Source organism: Diceros bicornis, chromosome 23 (assembly GCF_020826845.1).
Source record: "Diceros bicornis minor isolate mBicDic1 chromosome 23, mDicBic1.mat.cur, whole genome shotgun sequence".
NCBI classification, from domain to species: domain Eukaryota; kingdom Metazoa; phylum Chordata; class Mammalia; order Perissodactyla; family Rhinocerotidae; genus Diceros; species Diceros bicornis.
Window position 1 is genome coordinate 522,398 of NC_080762.1, and position 25,789 is coordinate 548,186.

The 25,789-nt window shown below is 41.5% G+C and overlaps 1 protein-coding gene across 1 annotated transcript; it reads right to left on the minus strand.

Moving 5' to 3' along the window:
- Window positions 1-9,572: 9,572 nt before the first annotated feature.
- SMIM28 (small integral membrane protein 28) lies at window positions 9,573-14,277 on the minus strand. The gene is made up of 2 exons (XM_058566811.1): window positions 14,048-14,277; window positions 9,573-10,818 (listed from the first exon to the last, which is right to left on the minus strand). Exons 1-2 carry the CDS (start codon window positions 14,246-14,248, stop codon window positions 10,435-10,437), a joined length of 585 nt encoding a protein of 194 aa, XP_058422794.1. The 5' UTR covers window positions 14,249-14,277; the 3' UTR covers window positions 9,573-10,434.
- Between the last annotated feature and the right edge of the window lie 11,512 nt (window positions 14,278-25,789).

Consider the following 25,789-nt stretch of genomic DNA (forward strand, 5'->3'; position numbering starts at 1 on the left):
TCGATGCGTGCACGTATCCACCAGCGATGGAGAGAGTGCTGGGAGTGTTGATTTTGGAGAGACGTATTCGTCTCTTGTACTAGCAAGTAGCTGAGCTTGCAAATGTGGAATCTGTGAGTCACCAGGGTTGGCTGTAAACCCTTCCTGCAGTAAGTTACCTACGTCACTTTCACCCGTGTTTCATTGACCAAAGCAAATCCTCAGGCCTTGACTGACCTCAGGAGGGTGAGAAAGCGCAATCATGCTGTGTTCTCAAAGAAGAGCTCGGGTATTTGAGAAAAGCACTGGTGTCCATCGCTGACACTGTTTACTCATTCACTGACTGTTCCATACTTGTGGCAGGTTTTACTTCCCAGAGACAGTTGCACCATTATCTCCCATCCAGCATGCTGCTCCTATAACGTGACTTTGACACACCTCCCACTGAGACGGGCGTCTAGGCTCCCTTTCCTTGAAACTGGGAGGGCTTGTGACTACAGCGGAGGTAACACTGTGACTTCCGAGGCTAGGTCTTTTCAGGCTTTCACATAGTTCTAAGGACACTTAGAACTCCAACAACCACGCCGAAGGAAGCCCAGGTAGCCTAGTGGAGAGCCACGTTGAGGTTCCTGGCTGAGGTCCTGGCTGACGGCTGGCATCAGGCACCCAGTGACTAAGGGTCCGTGTAACTCCAGCCCGCACCACTGAGTCACCTCCAGACGTCCTCAAATGCTTGCTCCACGCTGAGGCCCCAGAGGTCGTGGAGCAGACACGAGCTATTCCTGCAGAACCCACAGAATCTGTGAGCTTCATAAAATGGTTATTTTTATGCCACTAAGTTTGGAGTGATTATTTTTCAGGAATAATAACCAGAAGAGGATCTTCTATGTATGGTGTTGTAGTGGGTGTTGGTGGGTTTTAGCAATGAATAAAATGTGGCCCTGCTCTTCACATATTTTATGTCAGGTCATCGTTTACTCTGGGGCCATTCTTGCCCCCACAATGTAATTAAATATTGGGTCTTTTTATAGTTTCCACTATCTTAAATATGATAACTGTGGGTAGCAGCTTGGTATTCTAACAGGAGGTGTAATCGTTTCCTTTGCCTGGCTTCTCCTCTAGTTTTGGTGAGAATTACAATACTCATCCATTATTTAGACACAACACAACCTGTGAAGCTGCTTCTATACTAAGCACTTAGCTCAGTGCTGACACATAATTGCTTGATAAATGTTACATGAATGCCAGTCGGAACTTATCAGACACGTAGAGAGTGAGCGAGGGTTTTGGAGCACCTGTGAACCACCTTTCTCGTGGCCACAGAAAATGAAGGGACAATTATTGAATGTGGGGTTGAAGATAAGAAAGCCAAGGTCTAAAGCTGGGATGTCTTTAAAAATTAAAATATCAATTCTAATCCGTGTAAAGCTTGACACAACTCAGACTGCGGTGAGAACCTGATTTTAAAAGGTTCATGCTTTGAAGTAAGTAGACAACCAAATACACCATAGCCAGAGGGCTCACATCCTCAAAACGCTCTTAAAGGAAACGAAATCCTTGATGCAGCTGAGAGAAAATGTTTCTAATAGGTCAGTTGATCAAGGACCGTGTCCTAGAGTCTTAGGGCAGCTAAGATGTTCTTGTAAACTCACTCGTGGGCCTATGCTACTGCTGGCTCTTGACAGTATTCCTGGATTAGGACAGATTAAAGGATGGGTGGGGATTAGACTCGGCTCCGTAATGACTTTTTAGGACAGAGGTGTAATTGTGTTCAGTGCTCCCACTTCTGAGGAGACCACTCTGCCCGGGTCGTGAGCACCACCCTGTGAACCAGTCAGTTCTCAGCCTGTTTCAGGTCCCTCATCGTGGTCTCCCCGGCAGTTCCACGCCTGAGTCCGTTTGGGTCGACACGTTGGACTGCGTCCCTGGCCTGGAGAGGTCAGTGGTGGCTGAAGAGCTGAATCCCGGGAAGTGGAGAAGTTGAGCGGGAGCATCTGTCTTCTGGGTCAGGGCTTCTCAGGCTTTCTGTGATGAAGGACCCCCTCTTAAAGAATTCTCGTTCATCATAAACCAGTACGCGGTTTACTGTGCAAGACCATGTGAAGCTCACTTCGTGCTTCTCAGCCCACAGGTTCAGCTATAATTAACTGGTCTGAGTCACGCTCAGTGAGAGGAGTCCAGCAATCATGTGCGTGGGTTCTGTAAAAATGTTAAATTCCTATGATGTTTCTAAACACTTACTGTCAATTTCTCCAGTTATCTTACCTCAGACAGGAAACAAATCGTTTGTGAGCCAGCACCATTCCATGGACCACGCTTTGAAGAACGTTGACCTCGATGACCTTCCCGTCTCTTGTCCCACTGCAGCCTGGTCTAGGGTCTCACACCCATCCTGCCTTGCAGCTCCCTGGGGTTGACCCTGGAGACTTGGCTTGTACTTACACTTTAGAAGGATTGTTTGCATGTTATATTATTTTTATATATTTTATTCTATTTTCATAAATGTTATATAAATATAGGTTTTATATTAATACAAACTCATATTTAAATACATCATATAATTTTTTTTAGTTTGGTTTTTATTATTTATTTAATGTTTAGAAATATGGGGATTTTGTCCAGGTTCGTATTTGTTGTACAAATTGAATTTTACATGAGGAGGTACGTTAGCTTGGCCAGGCAGGAGAGCCCAATGGATGAGGTGCAGACAGGTTGGAATCCATCAGTGTTGCTCTCATGGCTGCAGTCCTTTTAGACCTTCACTTGATGTCCAGGACAATGGAAGCGATGCCCCTGTGTGTGTCCAGTACACAGCGCATTCTACTCATCAGAGAGGAAATATTGTTTATACCAGTGAACTGGCACTAGGCATGTTTCTCGGCCTACCGTGGTTTCAATCCTGTCATAGTCACAAATTCTGCAATCTGTGTCCTTCAACATACAGAGCCACCCCACTGCCAGGTCAGAAGAAGGTGCCTCCTTCGAGGCTTAAACCTGTGTTTAAGAGTCTGGCTTTCCAGCTCAGTTCTGCTACTTTCTGGTTGTGCAACCTTGGGTACGAGATTCAGCCTTCCTGAATCTGTTTCTTCATTGTACAAATGGATGGTATTCACCTCATGTGATTTTGAGGATTCCTAAAGTAACGCCCAGTTATCTATTAGCCCAATGCTCTGCATGTCGTATCCTGATAAATGGTAGTTATTAGTACGGTCTTTGTGAATAAGAACTCTGGACCATTTCATTCAGAACTGAAATCTGTTCTTTGAACTCACCTGGTCTCTTGCCCACTCAACACATATGAACATGTGTTCTTGTACATTCTGCCTATAGGGGAAAACTTATTAAGATAGTTTCATAACTTTTTGTTATGATGACATTAACAAAGTGAGAGGAGATGTGGCTAGAACCTCTGGGCATGTGTAGGGAGGAGGGAGAGAAATCCATTCTTATTTCCCCTGAAAAAATTCAGATTTCTCATTTCCTCGCCTGAAGCTGACTTCCCTGATTTGGAGGACTCTCCCTCCCAGGGCCACATTATGACTGTGGCGGGCTCTCTCTGTTTTTCTTGGTCAGTCTGGCTATGGGCTTATCAATTTATTGTTCTTTTCAAAGAAGCAGCTTTTGGTTTCCTTAATTTTACTCTATTGATCTGCTGTTTTCATTTTCATTGATTTCTTCTCTAATTTTTATTATTTCTTTTCTTCTGCTTACTTTTGATTTAATTTTCTTTTCTTTTTCTAGTTTGGAAGCTGGAAGCTTAGATTATTGATTTTAGATCTTTCTTCTTTTCTAATACATTCATTCAATACTATAAATTTCCCTCTAAACACTACTTTTGTTGAATCCTACAACTTTTGATAAGTTGTATTTTTCTTTTAATTTAGTTCAAAATATTTTTAAATTTCTCTTGAGATTTCTTCTCTGACTCACAGGTTATTTAGAAGTGTGCTGTTTAGGTTCCAAGTATTTTGGGATTTTCCAGCTATTTTCTGTACTGATTTTTGGTTTAATTCCATTGTGGTCTGAGAGCAGACATTGTATGATATCTACTCTTTTAAATTTGTTACAGAGTGTTTTATGGCCAAGAATGTGGTCTATCTTGGTGAATATTCCATGTGAGCTTGAGAAGAATGTGTACTCCTCTGTTGTCGGATGAGTGGTCCGTAGAAGTCCATTATATCCAGTTGATTGATGGTGGAGTTGAATTCAACTATGTTCCTACTGGCTTAATGAACTGCTGTGAATAGGCCTTTAGTGATGTGGTGAGGTGTGGGGGAGGGGAGGTGTTCTAGAGCCTGATGGTTACGTCTCAGCCTTTTAGTGGACCTGTGCCTCTGGACTCTGAACTTCACGAGTGCTTCTCAGTCCCACCCACCTTCTCCCCTCTTTGATGGTTCAGGATGGGTAGAATGGGCTGGAGTTGGGTGTTTCCCTTCCCCCAGGTCAGTTAGGCTCTGATAAAACCTGGGCAGGTTAGTCTCTGGTTAACGAGTTTCTCCTGAGGGCAGGCCTTGTTAAGAACAGAATGAGCCTCCAGCCATCCGTGGGTTACCCCTCAGGTTCCCTACCCTCATGTTCCTGAGGAGGCTTCTGCTCTCATACGTGGGTGCTCTCTGTATGGGCTGTCTGTCCGTCTGTCTCTAATGTGGGGGCAGTTGTTTGCCCTGTGACCTCAGTTCTCTAATGGGTCTAGGAAGAGTTGTTGGTTTTCGGTTTGTTCAGCTTTTTCTTGGTGTTAGGACGGAGAGATGACTTCCAAGCTCCTTCCCTGCCAGACCAGACACTGCACCCCTTTTCCTTTTATGAAATGATGCACTCATGAGATTTTCTGGTCCAGTGTAGAATTCAGTGAAAATGTCCACCTTCTAGTCACTTTTTCTATTACACTCCCTCCCAGTCTTCATCTCTCTGGCTACAACTATTTCTTCCCCAAGTACATCTTGGCTGTTAACAATCTAGTCCTTTCATTCGTGGGTTTTCTCTGTTCCACTCTGTCTTCTCAGGCTGCTAACTACCGTGTTTGCCCGTTGTGTCAACATTTAAACAAGGGTTACTGTTCACAGGGCTGCTGCTAACACTCTGCTTGCACATCCTGCTTTGTGGATGGAACTGGAGTGTGGCTGACGGCTTCAGGAAAGAGTCTGCAGAGGATGTTGGGTCGTAAAGGACAGGGCAGAGCTACAGGCACCGGTCTAGTTTGCTCTGAGCCCGGCACCTTATGTCTGTCTGCACTGAAGCTCACGGTGTTTTGTGGCCACTCACACCACCTAGAGTAACGGCCTCCAGCCTTGCCTCATGTTAGAATCACTGGCTCTATTTCTATTCAATTGGTCTGGGTGGGCCAGTATTTCTAAAAGCTCCTCGAGTAATTCTACCTGCAACCAGGGTTGAAACACATGGGTCTATAGCAAAGGCAGCAAACTTTTTCTTTGAAGAACTGGATAGTAACTATTTTAGGCTTTGGAGGTCATATAGTCTCTGTTGCAAAGACTCAGCTGACTTAGCGGCTGTTGGCAAGTGGGCGTGGCTGTGTCCCAGCAACTTTATCTCTAGACACAGAAATTTGAATTTGTATAATTTTCATGTCATGAGATAGTCTTCTTTTGATGTTTTTTTTCAACTATTTAAAAATGTAAAAACCATTCTTGTCTGGCAGGATGCACAATAACAAGTGGCGAGTGGGATTGGCCTGTGGGCTGTATGGTTTGACGATCCCTGGTTAGTAGTTTGTCTGCTTCGCTGCTTTAGTTTGGTTCCATAAGAGAAAATGTTTCCTTCCTTGGATCACTGGTAACATCTTAAATGAGTCCTAGCATTTAAATGAGTCTTGTCAGCGCATATTTAAGCATTTCCTTAACAGCCTTAGAAATCGTAGCAGTTGAGATGCTTTTGTCTACAAGCAACAAGCCTTGCTTAAATGGCTTAAAACAGTAGGAAAGGTATTCTCTCATTAAAATATAAACGGTTGCAGGATTAATTCAGCTGCTCTGCAATGTCGTCAACCCAGGTGTCTTTCATCTTTCTGCTCTGTTATCCTCAATATTAGTCCTGGCTGATGTCTTGCCTCATGGTTGCAAGATGGCTGAGGCAGCCCCAGGCATCACATGCAGACACATAACATCCAGCAAAGATGCAGATATTTGATATTTTCTTCCATGTACTATTTTTTCGGTGAGGAAGATTGGCCCTGAGCTAACATCTGTGCCAGTATTCCTCTATTTTGTATGTGGGGTCACCACCACAGCACGGCTGATGAGTGGTGTAGGTCTGCACCAGGGAACTGAACCTGAGAACCCGGGCTGCTGAAGTGGAGCCCCCCGGACTTAACTACTGCATGATGGGGCCGGTCCCCCAAGCACTTATTTTTAATATGAGGCAACCTTTTGTAGAACAAGACTCTCCTCTTGTGTAGATCTCCCCTTAGGTCCTGAAGACTAAATCAGTCCCTGGTGAAGGAACTGAAGTCACCATGATTAACTATCTCTTCCCCTGGCATTGGGAGGGATCTGGTCTGCCTTACGCCGGTGGCCTCAGGATCCCAGAACCACATCAGAGTTCTGTGAGCAAGGAAGAGGAAGGAAAGGTAGCTGGGAGAGAATTGCCAGAGTCTTGGGCAGGACTAGATTCTTAGGATAAAATTATCTGAAGAAGGCTGTCTGCCGAGATTTCATTTCCATTTGTTTGTCCACTTTCCTTAAAGATCTTTAGGGAATTGTTCAGTACAATTTTCCCAAAGAAATTTTATTAATTTTCACTCAAATAGGTTATATTTTGCTTCGGTTCTCAAAGATACTATTATTTCTATCAGATTACATATAAAAAGAAATGTGTTCTCTTTTGGCTTACTTTGTTATTTTCCCAAAACTGTACCACATTGTATATCTAGCATAAAAATGTTCGTGTCAAAAAGGTTAAAGCCACCATTTTTTGTTCCTTTTGAACGATCGAAGGGTTGTCTAGTTTTGCATTTTTGTATTGTGAAAACAATAAAAATAGCAAGTCATATATCTGACAAGGGGCTAACATCCAAAATATATAAAGAACTCATGCAACTCAATAGCAAAAAAACAACCAATCCAATTTAAAAATGGGCAGATCTGAATAGATATTTTCCCAAAGAAGACATACAGACGGCCAACAGGCACATGAAAAGATGCTCAACATCGCTCATCATCAAGGAAACACAAATCAAAACCACAATGAGACATCAGCTCATGGCTGTCAGAATGGCTACGACCAAAAAGACAAGAAATAACAAGTGTTGGTGAGAATGTAGAAAAAAGGGAACCCTTGTGTACTGTTGGTGGGGATGTAAATTGGTACAGCCACTCTGGAAAACAGTATGGAGGTTCTTCAAAAAATTAAAATAGAACTACTATGTAATCCAGCAATCCCATTTTGGGGTATTTATCTGAAGAAAACAAAAACACTAACTCAAAGGTATCTGCACCCCCATGTTCATTGCAGCATTATTTACAATAGCCAAGACATGGAAACAACCTAAGTGTCCATCAATGGATGGATGGATAAAGAAGATGTGATATATATGTATATGTACACACACACACACACACACACACATACACATATGCACTGGAATATTATCCAGCCATAAAAAAGAATGAAATCTTGCCATTTGCGACAACATGGATGGACCTCAAGGGCATTATGCTAAGTGAAATAAGTCAGACAGAGAAAGGTAAACACTGTATGTTGTCTCTCATATGTGGAATCCAAAAAAAAAAAAGCAGGGTCAGAGGTACAGAGAACAGATTGGTGGTTGCCCGAGGTGGGGGGTAGGAGGTGGGCAAAATGTGTGAAGGGAATCAAAAGGTAAAAAGAAAAAAAAATAAATACAGTGCATTACTGAGCAACAACAACAACAACAAAGAAGCAATTGTTTTAAAAAAAAAAAAGTACTTGCAATGCATAAGCCCAGAGAGTCTTGTTCAGTGCAGGTAAATTTCCTGAACAGACCATTACCTCATAAATTATAATGCTATACAAACATTGAATATTGCACTTTATTCTAGCTTTGCCTGTCTTTTTGTTCAAAGTATGTCAAAAATATACAAACACATAAATACTTTCAGCAATTTTAGAAAGACTGATTGATGCTGCAGAAACGAAAATATACTGACACTTGAATTCAATGCATTTTCTTAAATAACAATAACACATAGTTTTAGAAAATACTCAATTTGAACCTTTTATCACTATCATTGAAACTAGGAAGTACTTAAAATCATAAACTATCAATTATAGAGAGGAAATTAATTTTAAATAGCAACGTATGATTCTGATAAGTTTATCTTTAAAAAGTAGAATGTTACAGGGCCGGCCCTGTGGCTTAGCGGTTAAGTGTGCACGCTCTGCTGCTGGTGGCCCGGGTTCGATCCCAGGCTTGCACCGACGCACCGCTTCTCCTGCCATGCTGAGGCCGCGTCCCACATACAGCAACAGTGAATAACTGTAGAAATCAACTGATATGTGATTCAATATCAACATTCATATGCTAATTTTGACTTCCATGTACACTGTATTTCATTTTAAGAAATTATAAGCCACACTGCAAAATTTATGTACTACTTCCCTTGTTTAAAAAAAATATATATTTTTAAGTATGGAGAAGTAGAATACATAGTAAACAAAGCATGCTTCTTGTGTTCTGGTATTTTCCCAGATTGCTTATCAAAAGGGAAAGAAATACTTGCCCAGTTACCTTATACATATGTCTAAAATCTGTAAAAATATGTACCAGGTGATAACAGATTCATATACTGAGGTGTCAGATAAATTGCCAAATGCTTTTTTTATAATTTTATTCATTTATTTTTACCCCCAAAGCCCCAGTACGTCATAGCTGCACATCCTTCTAGTGCGTCGGTGCGAGCCCGGGATCGAACCCGGGCCGCCAGCATCGGAGGTTGGGCACTTAACCGTTAAGCCACAGGGCTGGCCCAAATTGCCAAATGTTGATGGAGGATCTTGGTTGAGGGAATAAACTATCTTTATGAAAATGTGATATTTTTTATTATTCTCAGTAAAAAGGGACAATAGCTCATACTATAATTCCATTTTTTTCTCCAGTGGAAGTATCTTTTGAATTTAGAAAATATTTCCCTTTAAAAAAGACCCCAACAAAAGCACAAACAGCACGTCTGCTGCGGCCAGTGCTTCTGCATCAGCACGTGGTGAGGATACTGTCCCAGGAAACAAATAAAAACAGTTTTCCCCCTGAAATTATAGCATTGAATAAGAGTTAAGAACCATCCACGTCACCCTCCTGGCCCCCTACCTCCAGGGGTCGTCTGATGGCTCCCAAGTGTCCACGACCCCCTCCACCGCCCTTTTGAAAACGAGAGGGATGTCTGCGTCCTTTCCAGACTCGCTGAGCTCATCCAGCTGCCCCCCTGACTCCCACCTGTGTGGTGTTCTCGGGGAGCCCTGGGTGCAGTGGAAGGTGCTCGCACTCAGATCAGAGAGGCCTGCGCTCTGGCGCCAGCTCAGCCCTCAGGAGGGGTCTAGCCTTGGACGAGGGATGTCACCTCCCTGAGCTCTGGTTCTGTGAAGCCAGAGTTTGAACTGTGAGGTTCACAAGGTCCCTGTGTTTCTCTTTACCCCTTGATCCAAAATTTTGACCTTTACCTTCCAGGGTTAGACTGACTTCTACTCTGCTGGGCGACAGCCACTCATTCTGTTGTCGTATCCCCTGACATGTGTCACAGCAGCAACTCTGCCACTGGACCGTGGGACGCCCCGAGGCTCTAGTGCGAGACGTTCCCGGGAAGCCAAGCCGAGTCCTCTGCTCCAGGAAGCAAATCAGAAGACAGTGAGCAAGAGAGACACTGTGAGGAGGCCATTTGGGAGAGCTTTATTATTTTTTAACTAAAATGATCGCAAGTGTCTGTACTTTGACTGTTAACATTGAAACACATTTCACCATCATCTACAACACAACAATCGACCCCCGCAGCCCCAGAGGTGTGTTTTCTTCCCTCTGGAACTCTCTACTATCCTAAAGCCCTCGCAGACATGAACCCAGAAGACCCTGAAAAACCTGTGTAGGAAGAGAAGTTTTACTTGGTGGCAGAAGCAGTAACCTTTGGCATATCCGCATTTTCCTATTTTCCTTCTCTTCAGAGCTAGTTCCTATGTTCATTAGTAATTCTAATTTTTTTCTCCACTCACAGAGCTCTATCCCATTTTCCCCAGGGATGTGTGCATTTTAGAAGAGCCCAGTCACTTTTAGAACAACCTGGGGAGGGTTTTCCCTCAGGAACTTGAGACGGGTTGACTGGATGGGCGTTTGTCAGGCTTTCCCAGCCCAGACTGTCCCTTCAGCCAAGGGTCTGCAGGGAACAACAGCTTCCTCAGCCCCGATGACCTTCGCCCCTCCTCAGACGGGGTCTGTTAAGGGTTGAGAGCTGTGTCTTCAGTGGTTTCTGAGAGCATTTATATTAGTTCCTCCAGTCCAGGTGAGCCCTCTTCCTCCTGGAGGACCCCATCCCGGGCATCCTCCCCAGGGGCATGCCTGGTGGCCTCCTCATAGGAGGGCGGTAAACATGCAGAGTGGGGGCCCCCCCACCCGGGCAGGGGAGAGTACGGGAAGTCCTGCTCACTGCTCCAGGGTAAGCCAGGCAGGAGGTCAGTCCCCTCTGCGGCCGGTGGGTGCTCTGGGGGGTCGATGCTGAAAACCTGCGCCTGGGGCCGGGGGTCCTTGCAGTGTCGGACCAGGAGAAGCAGCAGGAAGGCCAGGAAGAGCAGGATGGTGGCAGGAAGGAGGATGCACAGGAAGGGCTCCGCGTCTTCTCTGCTGGAACTTATCTTCTGGGCGCCCTGGAGGTGGGGACGGCACTGTGTTAGGAGACGCCTGCATTTCTAAGGCCCGTCCTCATCCTCATCTTTATTCTTCTTATCATCATTACTCACCTAAAAATCACTGTAATTGTTCATTTATGCCAGTGAGCTTGAGCCCACGTGGAATGAAGAGAGTCGAGTTCAGCATGTCAGAAGAGCACGCTGACACTATCCTACAATATTTCCACTCAGGTAAAAATAGTACAGTAAGTTTTAGGTGGTAGGTCCGCCACTCATTCTTTGAATGAGAACTCACGATTTATGTACTTATTTTATTTAGAATTAGACCAATAATGGTTTATTGCCACAAAAGGATCATATGGAACTTAAGTTCTTTAATTGTGGAGCAAAAGCTGTCATTGGTATGTGTTCATACAACACACAAAATATGAAATCTGAATTGATAGCTGATGCTTACAATGAATGAGATCTTAAAATTTCTTCAATTTTTTTTGCAATTTGTAGGATCAATATGGAATATTTTGAACTCTTTAAAGAAAAAGAATTGCAGGTAAATTCTTAAGCAATCTCAAAGGTATTGATTTTACACTATTAGCGCACAAAGTAATGGTGGTTCCTGATGGAGTAAATAATATAATAGGCATGAAATGATGCTTCAACAGCAAGGTAGAAAAACAGTATGAAAAAATAAATCCTGTTCCAAATTGCACAGACATTGCTTTAAATAAAGCTACTAAGAAATAATGAAGTATTAAAAAGCTTCTCTATTATATAAAGCATACAGCAACAAATGTAAATGGTAGTGTCCACTAGAGAGGAAAAGAAAAAAATGTAAAGCCTATAATTGTATTTAAAACAAACAAAATATTAAGCTCTTTATCTGCTGATTTAAAATAAACTTATAATAATAAAACTATGAGAACTGGGGTTCTCGCCTCGATTTTGATGGAAAGAACAAATGTTTTGCTGGTCATGACCTCTTAAGGGACTGGCTTATCCAGCGTTGTTTGTATAATCTCTTTTACTGCCTAAAGAATTTACAACTATGTGTGTTATTTTGACTCAAAATTAGATGGTTTATTTAATAATCATACAGCCAGAAATTTAGTCCTTAGTAAGCTATGAGTTAAGATATTAGCTTAAAATGCATTAAAATTAAGGGTTTTCTTGAGGAGCAGGGCAGCGTCTTTGGGTTTGAAGCTCTGGCTTTGAATCACAGAATGACCTTCTAATTCCCTTGTGACCTTGGACCATTCTCTTGCCCCTCAGGGCCTGGGCTTTCTCTCTGTGAAGTGGAAATAATAACATCTTTTTTTGGAGGATTGGCATGAGAATTTAGTGAATTAATGTGTGTAAAGCTCTTGGTGAATAATAGGTATTTATATATTTATATCTCAGGGACACAAATGATCACACTTACTAGAAAATAAAATGCTAAAGATAGCCAGAAGTAGTCTAGAAATTTACTGATAAGGCTGGAAAATACAGTAACAAAATCTGGCATTACTAAGTTTATATTTTAATAAATATATATTTTCAGAAAAATATTTTAGCAACATTAATATATTTTATGTGTGTGATTGTTATATTTCCAAACCGTGGATTCTGTTTTCTCACACATAATCTAGTTTATTATCAGAACTATTGACTTAAAATCTGTTGTGTTGTAATAAGGGACTTTGATTACAAAAGCTATAAGGATAAATAAACTCATAAATAAATGTACAATTATTAAGAAATCAAATGGGAGTCAAAAAGCAGTTTGACTTATGTTTATTTTCTACCTCTAGATGAATCACTAAAACTGTTAAAGCTATTATGTCTTTTTAGTACTTAAAACAACCACTCTCCAACCTTGATAAACATGGAGCATTTTGCACAACTTATTTTTCCCCATTAATAATATGGACGAATATATTTTCTGAACAGTTGTGGGCATCAAATTTTAAATATGCTATTACGCCCTGTAAATTCAATATGCATGGAATATAAAGATACTTAATGTTCCATTTAAGAGGTTTTATGTAATACACTCTTTTGTTTACAATTTTGCCACTTCTGGTGTTTTCAGTATTGCTTGCAGAAATTTGTGAAGGGAGAAATGCCACAGCCCCTCCTGTGATGGGCACAGCCATTGGTTGGGTTAAATTTGTCCAAATGTCGAGTGGCACTAGAAGACAGCTAACACAGCAGATTGAGGCAATTTCTGGAGATAAAGAGTGCTTCCTGTTTTGCAGTTAAGAGATGTACCAGTCTATGGGACAGATTTGTGATGGAGTTCCTTAATTTGCTTATTTCATGATTCACGGTATATTGGTTCAAATTGTTCTGGATTTTTTAAATGTAGGAAGGGTGTCTTTACTTTTTTAGACAAATGTTCTAATTTGTTCATTTTCCTCAAAGTTGTTTCTTAACGTTTAGTGTTTCTCTGATGTGTATATTGACTCAAGGGTTTGTTTTTCAGAGAACATTTTAAAGAAACATCCAGCAAAAGTGTAACTGCTGAAGGACATATCACTATATATACGTATATAATTATTTTCTGTAAAAGGTAGTTTTGAAGAACTTCAACACCAGTCTCACCAGCTGACTTTTCCAGACAACAAGAAAATAGCTTTGCTCCACTCTTTCTTGTGGGACAGCAGTATCTCTCACTTCCCTTGTGATCCTAAAATTAATTCTGAGTTCTTAGGTCTCTACAAATATTTTCCCTTAATGCTGCCTCAGATTGGGGCTTCTTTGGTGATTCCCTGACAAAGCAAGGTGACCGCTGCATTTCTCAGTGAGAGACAACCCTCCTTATTCCCCTGCTACCCTCCCTGATGTGAATCTTGTTCTGCTGACTCAGACATGGTGATCGCTGCACAGCTGAGCCCCCCGGGAGGGTCTTGATTTTGAATACGTGGACGTTGCTTCCTGAGCAAAGAACAAAGTTGTGAAACCAAGCATAAAAATTTGTTGACTCCTAGCTTCAGATGTTCTTTGATATATTTGATATATCAGGTGGCCTTAGAATATATTTGTGGCAAGTTTTGCTTGAATTTTATCATTGTCAAAAGAATACAACTTTCAGGTTACTTCCTTAGGCGATGCCTTATCAGTGAATCCATATTTTTGTCACCCCATAATGCAAAATGTTGCCACTAAGCTTTAAGATCCTAAAAATACAGGCATTGTTGGTTTGAAAACTGACAAAGCTACTTTGGGGAAGAAAAGGCGTTAAGAAGAAAAGGAGTAAAGTACAGACCTGCAGCTGGGTTTCCGGGAGAGGTAGGCTCGGTTCACTGGTTAACCACTTGTATGTCCCCCGGCCGCCGTGTCCAAACTTCCTCCAGCTGCTGCCCAGCAGTTCCCGCATGTTTCCATCCGCCGAGGCACCCCCGCTGTCCACTCGCTGCCCAGGTTTTGGCAGTGCTGCTTGTTCTTGGCCTGGCTCCAGCTTGGACATGCTTGGCTGGTGGCTGTTGGTAAACTCCTTCTCTGATGAGAGGCAACAGGGAAAGAAACCAACCAGACGCCTCACAGGACAGACTGTATTCAAATTCACTGTCTCTGGATTTGTTGCTGTGGTCTTTATCACCATAGGGATTGGTATCAGATATCAGATATGGAGCAGATCTCAGACAGAAGGGTTCTCTGCATTTGCATTATTATAGTGCAATGGATGGTCTCAGGGAATAGAGAGCTGTTTATATCTAGATGTAAAGAAGGCCCTCCCCCTTCCCTTCCCATCTCCCTCTCCAGAGACAGAGCAGAGCAAGAAAAGCTACCCAACCTGAATTTCCTTTGGTTGTTTCTGGATTCTAAGGTACAGAGAGAAGGGGTATTTGGTAGAGAAGCAAGATCCATTAATAAACACTTTAGTGAGTTATTTGGAGGAAAGATGCTAATGATATAGTTGTACAGTAAGCCAGACAGACAATGGCTCAGATCGTATGGATGGTAGTTTGCTGGTTTCAATTTAAAAAAGAAATCAAATTACCAATACCTAAATAGTCTTTCTTCTGATTATCTTATGAACTTTATAAAATTACTTGTATCAAGTGTAAAATGAGAAACTTTCAATTTGAATGTTCACTGAGGTAACTTTAGGACGTCTAAGTCTGCACATTTATTGAGAATTTAACATTTAAGACATGGCAGTTAGGTTCTTTCTTTCAGTGGAGTAAATTTCAGCTTCAAATATTTACTCACAATGTTACAACTCAATATTGCAACTTATCCTTATTAAGCATCATTTCATTCAAGTGAACTTCATGATGCTGAAATAATATTTAACTGGGTTTTTTTTTCCTTACTTAGGATGCTCCATCACTGGCCTGGGGTGGTCTGCGGATAGGATTCAGGGGTTGATGCACTCTCTAAACTTTGTAGACATGTCCAATTTTCTTGGCAGGATCCATAATTTTCATCACCTTTTCAAAGATAGCTACTCTCCCCAATAGAATCTGGCACTTGGTCAAGCTTCTTATTTCTGGTAAAAGTTTTCACTGTTTCCCAGGCCTCAGTGTGGAACTCTTGCAATTTCAGCCTTTTATTTCTCATTGTGGAGTGAGCTGATTTTGTGCTTTAGTTACAATGTTGTCTTGTTCCCTCGATGCGCTCCTGTTTTAAATCAATCCTGTGTCCCCACACCAGTACATGAGGAACACCTGGCCACCAGGGCTCTATTTCTCTTTCTTGCGTGTCAGTGGCTTTGCCAATTGTATGTCCTCGGCACGGACCATCCTTCTCTACCTGTCTACTCATTTAAATACCTTCATTTCTTGAGAAGCAAACTGGAATTCTGGATCAAAAACATTAAATATTCATCTATAGCATTGACCCTCCTCCAGCAGGGAATAAATCAGACAAAAATTCCTGCTTTTATGGATGTTTTGGGGGACTAAGAGAAACAAATTACACAAACTATATAATATATCAGAAAGTGACAAACGTTATGGAGAAAAAGCAGAGGAGGAGCGAATGCTGAAGGAGGGGGCACTTTCAAAGGGGAAAGTCAATTAGGACCTCATAAGGAAAGCGATCATTGCACAAAAAGCTGAAGGATGCAGGGGACTGAGCCATGAAGATATCAGCAGGAAGAGCATTGCAGACCAAGGGAACAGCCAGTGCACAGCCCCTGAGTCACGTGCCTGGGAAGGTCTCAGGATGGCGGGTAGGTCAGGGTGGCTGGAGGAGGTAGGGTCAGAGAGGATATGTGGGATGTGGTGGGGCAGCACAGAGTGCAGGGCTCACAGCGCTTTGTAGGAATTTTGGCTTTTACTCTAAGCAAAATGGAGGAGCCATGCAGAGTTTTGAGCAGAGGAGTGACAATTTATAAGGACTTCTATTTTGTAAGGATCATTCAGGCCTCTGTGTTGGAGACACACATAGGAACTAAAGGCAAAAGCTGGGCGACCAGTTAGGGACTCTGTTAATAATTCAGGGAGAGAGGAAGCAGCAGAGTAGTAGTGGTGGGGGTGGTGAGATTCTAGATCTGTTTTAGGGATAAGCCAACAAGATTTCCTGAAGAACTGAAGGTGGTGTCAGATGAAAAAAAAAGATCAAGAAGGATTCTGTTTCAGGCCTGAGCAGCTGGAAGGATGACTGTTGTCATTTGCAAAGATGAGGAAAGGCTGAGACGGGGCAGGTTGTTTTGGTTTTTAAGCAGGAGTAAAGATCAGGAGTGGAGTTTTGGACACGGTGAGTTTCAACGTGTGTGAGTTTGGATGTTGTGGTGGGGATATTTAGGAGTGAGGACCAGACCACAGACAATAGGTGGAACTTGTTGGCAGGGAGATGGTATTTAAACCCATGACTTAATGAGATCACCAAGAAGATGAGTATCAATGGAGTGGGGAGACAGTCAGTGGCCAGTGGGGTAGAAGAGAGGCCAGGGGTGCGGGGGGTCCTGGGATCCAAGGGAAGAAGATGTTTCTAGAAGGAGCTCCCGTATAGTCAAGTAAGATGAATGACGGTGACTGCTGGATTTAACGAGACGGGCGGGGGTGGGTGGTGTCACTGATTGTCTGGGCAAGAGCAGGTCTGTGCAGTGTCTGGGGACAAGCCTGATGGGGGCGGTTTTAAGAGAGAAACGACTGGTGAAGGGAAACGACTCCCGAGCTGTTTGCTTGAAAGTGATCCAAGAAATGATGCAGCAGCTGAGAGAGAAGCAGAGTCAAGAGAGTTACACACAAAAACGGAGCAAGGTCATAGATTATAGAGAAAAGGGAACGTCAGGAGAGGTCAGCCCTCAGCAATTCCACTTCTAGGAATTCCTCCCAAAGACATAATTGGATGACTGCTTGAAGAGATGTATTTTTGAAAGACGTTTTAACACATCTTAAATGTCTACAATAACAAACAACCGGAAATAAAAAAGTCCACAAAATGATTATTGGTTAATAAGTTAAGATATATGCATAGAGATATTATAACCTGAGAATAAATACCAGAAAGATGTAGACATGTTCACCACATATTAAGAGGAACTTGTCAGATAACTGCATGTTTGCTGTAAATTTGCATTCCTCTGTACGTACAAAAAAGTCAGTGTTAACAATGGCATTTTCTCTAAGTGGCAGGATTATGAGTTGTTTTTACGGGACTATGATTCTCCTTTTGGTCATCAGCATTTGTAATTTTTTTATGAATATGTGTTAGATAAACAAGACATAATAGTTTCCAAGATTTGTCCGTCTTTCAAGGCTCACATAAAAGTCACCTATTGTAATATTCTGCAATTTCCTGCCCTCCACTCAAATTGGAAATGAATCACAGTTTCCTCTGAATTCCCACAGCAAATTTGTTATTCCAATGTTATGGCACTTACCCGAGTCAGTTTTATACTGTTTCAAAACAAGTTAGGGGATTGCTAGCTAACTGGGAGAAGACCCACTGGACCTGCACGAAATGGCCTGTGTGACACCTAACTGACCGGGACGTGCTCAGCCGTGGAGCCAGGGGACTGAACTTTCGGGAACTGCTGTCATCCTGACTCTAGGAAGTTACACCTGTGGGACTTGAACCCTTAGAGTCTCTCTTCAGACCCCCGCAGAGTGTGCTTGTTGCCGTTATTTCTCCCCACACTAACGGGCAGCGCACGTCCCGTTATTCCCGTGGCTTCTCAGCTAAGAGTCTTCTGCTCAGGACTCGGTGGCTTGGTGTTGCTGCAGACACTGCCCACGTCAGTCTGCAAGTTGGATTACTACCTCCAAGCTCCTGAGTATTTCAGAACTGAGGGGAGGAGGGTCTTCCCACGTTCTACTGGATTCTCTTACTTCTCTTTCTTTTTAAATCGGTTTGTCTTCACCCATCTGAGCATTCTGTTTTCTCTTAATCCCCTTGAACTCAACATTGTTAATTTGCTGTGATATTTTCAAGACTCACAGGACTTCGAGGTTTTCTGGTTCTCTTTGTTTGTGAGTCGTTGGACACAGGGGTTGGTTTTGCTGTTATGTGTTTCTCTTCTCATCACTGATGGAGAAACAGTCCCTGAAAACGGATGGTCGGGGATCCAAATAAACTAAAGACGTGGGTGAAATGGAGGGCTTTTTTCATATTTAATTTCTAAACTAGTAAATACATTTGAGTTTTAGCAAACTGGTCAGTGTACTTTCTCAAGATGCTATTATGAGAATTAAACAAGTGTATATTTGATCAGGATGACTGAGATCTCATCAGCGGGCTGAGGCAGCGCTGTGGCGCATCTCCGCCTGAATCCAGTCCAGGAGCCCAGGGTCACCTGGGGGGCAGCTGATCTGGCCTTGCTTTTGTTAGACTTTGGCCCTGATAATCTGGAAGAAGAGAGACGTACACGGTTTGACTCAATCCACCAGCAGCAGAGACTGAGAGAGGAAGATACTCCGGAGTGGTTTTCTTAAACCAAGCAAGCACGACAATAAAAAAAGAAAAATTATTGATGGGAAGTTTACTTTGGAAAAATCTGAGCTGTTATGGAAATGGAGGCTTGAACAGAAGGTTCAAAAAAATTTTATGAAGGAACAATTAACATAAAACAGAGTGCAAAGATCTTATGTGTTCAGTTCCATGATTTTTACAGTGTCGTTCACTCCTGTGATCTCTGCCTACAAGACAGAAAACATTTCCATCGCCCCAGCAATTTCCGCTGTGCCTTTTTCTGGTCATTTCACCTACTCTCTCAGAGTACTATTTTTTTTATTTCTATCTACAAAGGAAAAATATTTTTTAAAATCTCAATTCTTCAGAAAAATCGGGGCGCAGCATATGAATTTATAAGCTTAAGGTGTTCACTGGTTATGAACTCGGGTGTTTTCAGACATTGGCTCCTAGTATTCTGTACTTGGATTGGAAATTTAGGCATATTTAAAGCAGAATAATGACCACGTAAGTTTGGAAGTCAAATTGATATTCTTGAATTTAAAACAGGAACTAGTAGGTAGATACATTTAGATTAAAAATCCTTGTGTAATTTGTCTATGCATGTTTTCTTTATTCAAATATATTACAGAGAGTGGGTTAGACGGGGTGGAGGAACACCATTATTTATTTAATACCTAAATTGTCATATATCATATTATCTATTTTTTTACAAGAATTCCAAGTTATAAGAATTATTCCTATTTTTGTAGATTAGGAGGTTAAGGTTGGCATTAAACAATCTTGGGGGAAATATTTCCAAGGTTTCCCAAGATTATGGGATTCCAGGAGCAGCTCTGGAACGGTAACAGTGCCCCACTGGGAAGCAGGGACATTTAGACAACAAAGACCGCTGCTCGCCTTAGAACAGGATTAGCAGCCTTCCTCGGTGAAAAACTCGGAGGGCGAATGTGGACCACTAAATATGAAGGCTCGTAGGAAAAATTCCTTGCCTAGACTCCCGTTTTTTCTTTAGCGTCGTTTGTTTTTTGGTACCGCCCCTGATTTACCTCCATCAGCACTGGACCCAACACGGTCAACAGCACCTCCCCCGCTCTGCTTCTGTGTCACGCACACGCTTGCGTTAGTTCATGTTACATTCCGTGTTGAAAGTGTCTGAAAGTCTTTCTTTATCTCACTAATAGAAGACGAAGAATTGCTTTTAAATTACAGTTCTCAAAAGCCCAGTCAGGGCCTGACATACAGTAGGCACTGAAAGCTTTGGGGAGAGAGAAATACTGGAGTCTCATTTTTTGTGTCATCTGTGTTACTCTTTTGAAAGCGGCAGGAAGACCACCCCACCAGAGGCTCTTCTTGGGTTGCATTTCTTGGAGCCTGTGAGGGGGCCTGTTGGTGGTCCTGTGAGCGCTGGAGCTGCATCGACGCTGGCTGGCCCTGCTCTGTGGAGGTTCCACTCATCCACACTCAACAGTTGCTGGAACTGGAGTCAGGGGCTTGTGCACTGCCGAGAACTTGAGCTCATCAAAACCCCCAAAAGATGTTCCCAATAAGACACCTGTAAAGCAATGTCACTTACATTATCCAAAATGTGAAGTTTAGCAAGTAGCTTGGACTGGAACAAATAATATAACTGGCATATGTTAGATGGGTCACAGTTCATGGATAAGCAGTAGCTGCTGTTGGACACAGAAGAGAACAAACAGAGCATCCTCTAGCTCTGATTTAAGAGCATGTTTTGAAGCCCTTGTTTATATTAAGGTTTTCTCCCTCTGATTAGAGATATGATATGAAAATGCTTGATGGATTTGATTTAATGATTTGAAATCCAGGAGAAATGAATTCCAAATACATCTTGACTATTTTCATATGAAGTCCGATAATTGAGACAAAATCTCTTCCTTCAACAAACAATACATTTTTGAAATAGTTATATAATTAAAATAACAATGTATAGGTTCTCAGTATTCTTTCTCCTGTACCTCAGTCAATACTTATGTGAGTTTGCCCAAATAAGAACAAAAACTTATCTAAACACACCCCCCACCCCAAACACACACTTATGCTAACAGAATGAAATCTTTGGTGGGTTTGTGATTATAGATAGAATTATGGAAATTCCATTTCGTGGGAAATTACTTGTAGGGACCTTTTGGATTGTCTAAGAATTTTATTTATCTACATTTTCCACATTTTCCTTCATTCACTTTTTGCGGTTAATTAATCCATAGCAATATTCCAGTTACTGTCTCATTTCAGGAACTTATGTATATGCAAAAAATAAAAGGGGGCTTTTGGCGGTATTTCCACACACATGTCTAAAGTGACAGACTTAAGCAACTTGACCATGTAGTTCTTTGGGCACTAAGTTGGTCATGGGTCAAGCCAACCAGAAATGAGAAACTTTTGCTTATACAGGCCACAAATGTTAACCATGTTCTAGTTGGTTTAGGTTCTAAGAGCACAGCACGATTGCAGGTGGAATCAGATGACACAGAGACTGGAGGCGAAAACAAAAGTGAGAATGCCTGACTCAAGGCAGTTACCTCCTCTTGTCCTCTTTTGTTGTACTCTATCACAATTCGTTTTCATCTATCATTTATAATAAAAAAGTAAGCACGGATCAAGCGCTGAGGGACTCCTCAATCAAAATATAAACATGGGAGGTAGTCAAAGGAGTGATGTTTCAGTAGAATCCCTTAATATCAGAAATGGGCATGGATGACACCTGACCTGAGTCTCTGCGTGGCCAGCCTGCTATTCCCCCAGAGAGCTAATAAGGCCACCACGTCTCAGGAGACCTTACGCACGGTCCACATGATGTTTACTTCCTGATCCTGCCCTCTCTTCTGAGGTTTTAACCAAGAGGAAAAAATAAAAGTTTAAAGAAATAACAAAGGATATAAGGGATTCAAAATCTGGGTGGTCAGCTTTTGAAAAACAATTGAAAACTAATCTTCTTTTTGGACTTTTATGAGAAACTGTAGGATCTCAAACAACATAAATGCCACATGTAAGAGAATGGTTGAATAGACCTATGCGTCCACACAGAGGCATAATCTGCAGCTGTGCAAAAGAGCAAAGGGCATCTCTGGATGGAGGGGCGAGGACTTGGCAGGCAGGAGGGAGGGGAGGGAGCCATACTTCTCGGATTATTTTTGTGTAGCTCTGACTCTTAGAATGCCGGTAATGTTTCACATATCCAAAAATTTTTATTTTTCTATAAATTGGTCAGATTTGTTGTCCAATGTATTGTCATTATTCATATCAATTCTCTTTAAATCACACCTCTATCTGTGGTTATGTTCTTTTTTCATCCCCAATTTTGTCTTTTTAATTTTCTTTTTATCTTTGCACAAGACTATAGGTTTGTCAATTCTATTAATCTTTTCTAATGACCATGTTGGGCTTCTTCATTCTATCTTTGTTTTCTATTTTATTAATTTCCACTCTAATATATTTATTTTCTATTTTCCTTGAATTTATTTTGCTGTTCTGATTGTTCTAAATTTCTTGAGATGAAAGGAAATTTTTAGTCTTTTATAGTAATAACTTAGTCTTTAGTCTTATAGTAAGGCAGAAAATTTTTAGTCTTTTTTTCTAGTATGAGCATTTAGGATTATAAATTACTCTCTATTACTTTAGCTGCATCTCCAATTTTTTTTTTTTTAAATTATCCTCTAATGTGTTTGTGCCAATTTATATTCCCGTAGCAGTATTTCATTATTTATTTATTTATTTATTTTTTCCCCCAAATCCCCAGTAGATAGTTGTATGTCATAGCTGCACATCCTTCTAGTCGCTGTATGTGGGACGCGGCCTCAAGCATGGCCGGAGAAGCGGTGCGTCGGTGTGCACCCAGGATCCGAACCCGGGCCGCCAGCAGCGGAGCGCGCTCATTTAACCACTAAGCCATGGGGCCGGCCCTGCATCTCCAATTTTGATATGTAGAACTTTCATTATTTAGTTCTGAGTACTTTAAAATTTCAATTATTTTTACTTGACCCAAGACTTATGTAGACATGCATTTAATTTCTACTAGTCAGAGGAGTTTTCATTTACACTTTGTTTTGATTTACCAATGTTTCATTGTTTTCAGAAAATATGTTGGCATGATACCAGTTCTTTAACAGTTTATAGCTTAATAAAAATATATGGTTGCTTTTTCTATAAGTGTTCGTGTGTGGCTGAAAACCATGACTGTTCTCTAATTGTTGGTCGTAGGGTTCTGAATATGTGAATCAGATCTTCATCTTGTTTCAAAGAATATAAAGACCTTGGCTCACCGTAGCCCTACCTCCCAACTTGGATGATCTGATCTTCTAGTTCTGTTCTTTTCTTTTAAATTAATAGACTTTACTTTTTTTTTTTTTTTTGAGTAGTTTTAGGTTTTCGGTTTACAGAACAAATTGAGCACAAAGTACAGTGTTCCCATATACTCCTTCACCCTACCCCCAGTTTCCCCTATTTTTAACATTTTGCATTAGTGTGGTACATTTGTTACAACTGATGAACAAATATTAAATGCATTATTATTAACTAAGTCCATAGTTTAACGTAAGAGTTCATTCTGTTGTACATTTTATGGGTGTTGATGAATGAATGATGATATGTATCTACCATTAGAGTATCATACAGGATAATGATTCATTGCCCTAAAAATCCCCTGTGCTCCACCTGTTCATCTCTCCCTCCCCCTGGACCCCTGGCAGACACTGATCTTTTTACTGTCTCCATAGTTTTGTCTTTTTCAGAATGTCATCTAGTTGGGATCAGTGTGTAGCCTTTTCAGATTGGCTTTTGTCACTTAGCAATATGCATTTAAGGTCCCTCCATGTCTTTTTGTGGCTTGACAGCTCATTTCAGTTCTGTTCTTTTTTAATCTGAAAATAAGACACGGTTGTGTCAGATGATTCTGGTTTAGATTTACCTATATGTTTACAGATTTCTCGGTTTACTATCATTCTTGCATCTCAGACTTTCCTTCAGCAATCATTATCCATCTTCCTTTCATGAAGGAATAAAATCACTTAAAAAAAGAAATACCTTTATTTCACTCTCATTGTTGAAACAACTTTTCTGAGTGAATATTTCCAGATATTCTTATCAGCATTTTGAAGATATTACACTGCTGTCTTCAACAGCTATTGTTGAGAAGTTAATTATGTCTGTAATTGCTGTACCCTTGTAGCGGGTCTGTCTCTTTTGTCTGCTGCCTTTAAAGGTTTTCTCTTTGTTTTTGGTCTTCAATATCACTATGAAATTAAGGGTGAAGATATTTTATTTACATCTTATTGACGTGGTCGAAACCTTGTTTATGACTCTTTTTACAATTTCCAATTCTTTCCGTGAGACCTCATTCAGTCTTGCATTACTCAGTCACCTCTGGCTAGGAGCAAGGAATTTACCTCAGGGGGTGATCAATGGCTTATTCTCTTGCCTACGTGTTCCTTGAGGCACACTTTACCTTGGAATGCAAGGACACATCTCATTCATCCACCCCCATGCCCTAATCTTTGAGACTAACCAGACCACCTAATACTTTTTCCTTTGACATTTCTTTAGAATAGTAAAAATAGTTAAAATTGTATAGAATGGCCCCACACAGACACTTGCACTGCAGCTCTTTACTGCCCATGGGTCTTGTCCCCATGTTGAACACAAAATAAAGGTGCACGAAGGAATGAGCGGCTTGTGTCTGAAAATGCTTTTTTGACTCTTGACTCAGTGGCCCCACATCATTATTATTATAAGTTGTGTTTGATGCATCTGTGGGTTCATGTCTTTCATTAGCTTTTGGAGAATTTGGAATCACTGTTCGTCGCCTTCCTTCATCCTCTTTGAGACTCATGACCTGCATTTTAGACCTTTCCCTCTCTCCTCCACGTCGCTTAACTTCTCTTCTGTGTTCTGTGACTTTGAGTCTGTGCTGCATTCTGCGTTTATGGACTGGTCAGTAATTCTCCACTCGGCTGAGTCTAATCAGCTGTGAAACACATCCATCCTTGAGTTTTAAATTTTAATGACATTTTTCATTTCCAGATGTTTTCAAGTTTTTTTTCCCCTCGAAAGTGGTTGACAATTTTTTATAGTCTGTTATTCCTAGAATCCTTTATTTTTTGGAATCTATTATTCGTTTCTTTAAATATTTCTTATAACTTTATTTCTTTATTTGATCATTTAGATATCTGAGTCCTTTAGAGTCAAAGTCTGTTTATTTTTGCTGAATTTCTCTTAGGAGAGTGCGAGTGGGATTTTTCCCTGTGTGTTTGGTGACTTTTAAAACTGAGAGTTCATGTTTTGTTGAACCTGCTCCATGGGGATCCTGAGATACTAAATTGAAGATGCTTTCTGTAGAGATGATTCACATTCAGTACTGATGGGGCCAGCGCCAACCTGGGGTCACCCGGCCACATCTGAGGAGTCAGGGCTGAAGGTGGAGCTGCGGGTTCAGCCTGTCCACCTTGTGGGAGCCTGAGGCTCAGAGTTCAGTACCTGATGACAGAGGAAACACGACCTTGCTGCTCTCTGCTCTGTCCCAGCTTTGCCTCCCCTGCCCGTCAGACTCTTGAGGGCCCTGCTGTCATTGCTGTAGGATAGAGCATTTCTGACTCTTATTTGGTCATGGAGCTTTTTTTGGACTCATTTTCAGTCTAATTTTCCAAGAAACATTCCTTGAGCAATGCTGTCCTGGTTCACCCCTCCATTTTACAGGCAAGGATACTGAAGCTGTGTGACTAGTCCAGTGTTTCACAATGTGTTGGTGTCACAGCCAGGGCAAAATCCTGCACGTTATGAATCCAGTGTGCTGTCTAACTCTGGAAAGTTCTGTACGTGGAATGTCCATTGCTTTCCAGGTGAAAATGTTCCCGTACGTGGTGTCACTCACTCTTAGACACGTTCCTGAGAACTGACTATCCTGGGACAGGCTTATATTTGGGGCACATATTTGTTAAAATATATAAGGAAAATCTTAGATTTTAGGGGGAAGGGAGCAGTGGATGGGTGTTATCAACGTTAAAAGGTACAGATACTGTTCTTGGTTAGGGGTATATGCTGTGGTCTCCCAACAGCCAGGCTGATGGTTTAGAAAGATGTGTGTACCCTCCAGGGCACTGCTGTTGAAACACAGAGGGCTGGCATTAATGGT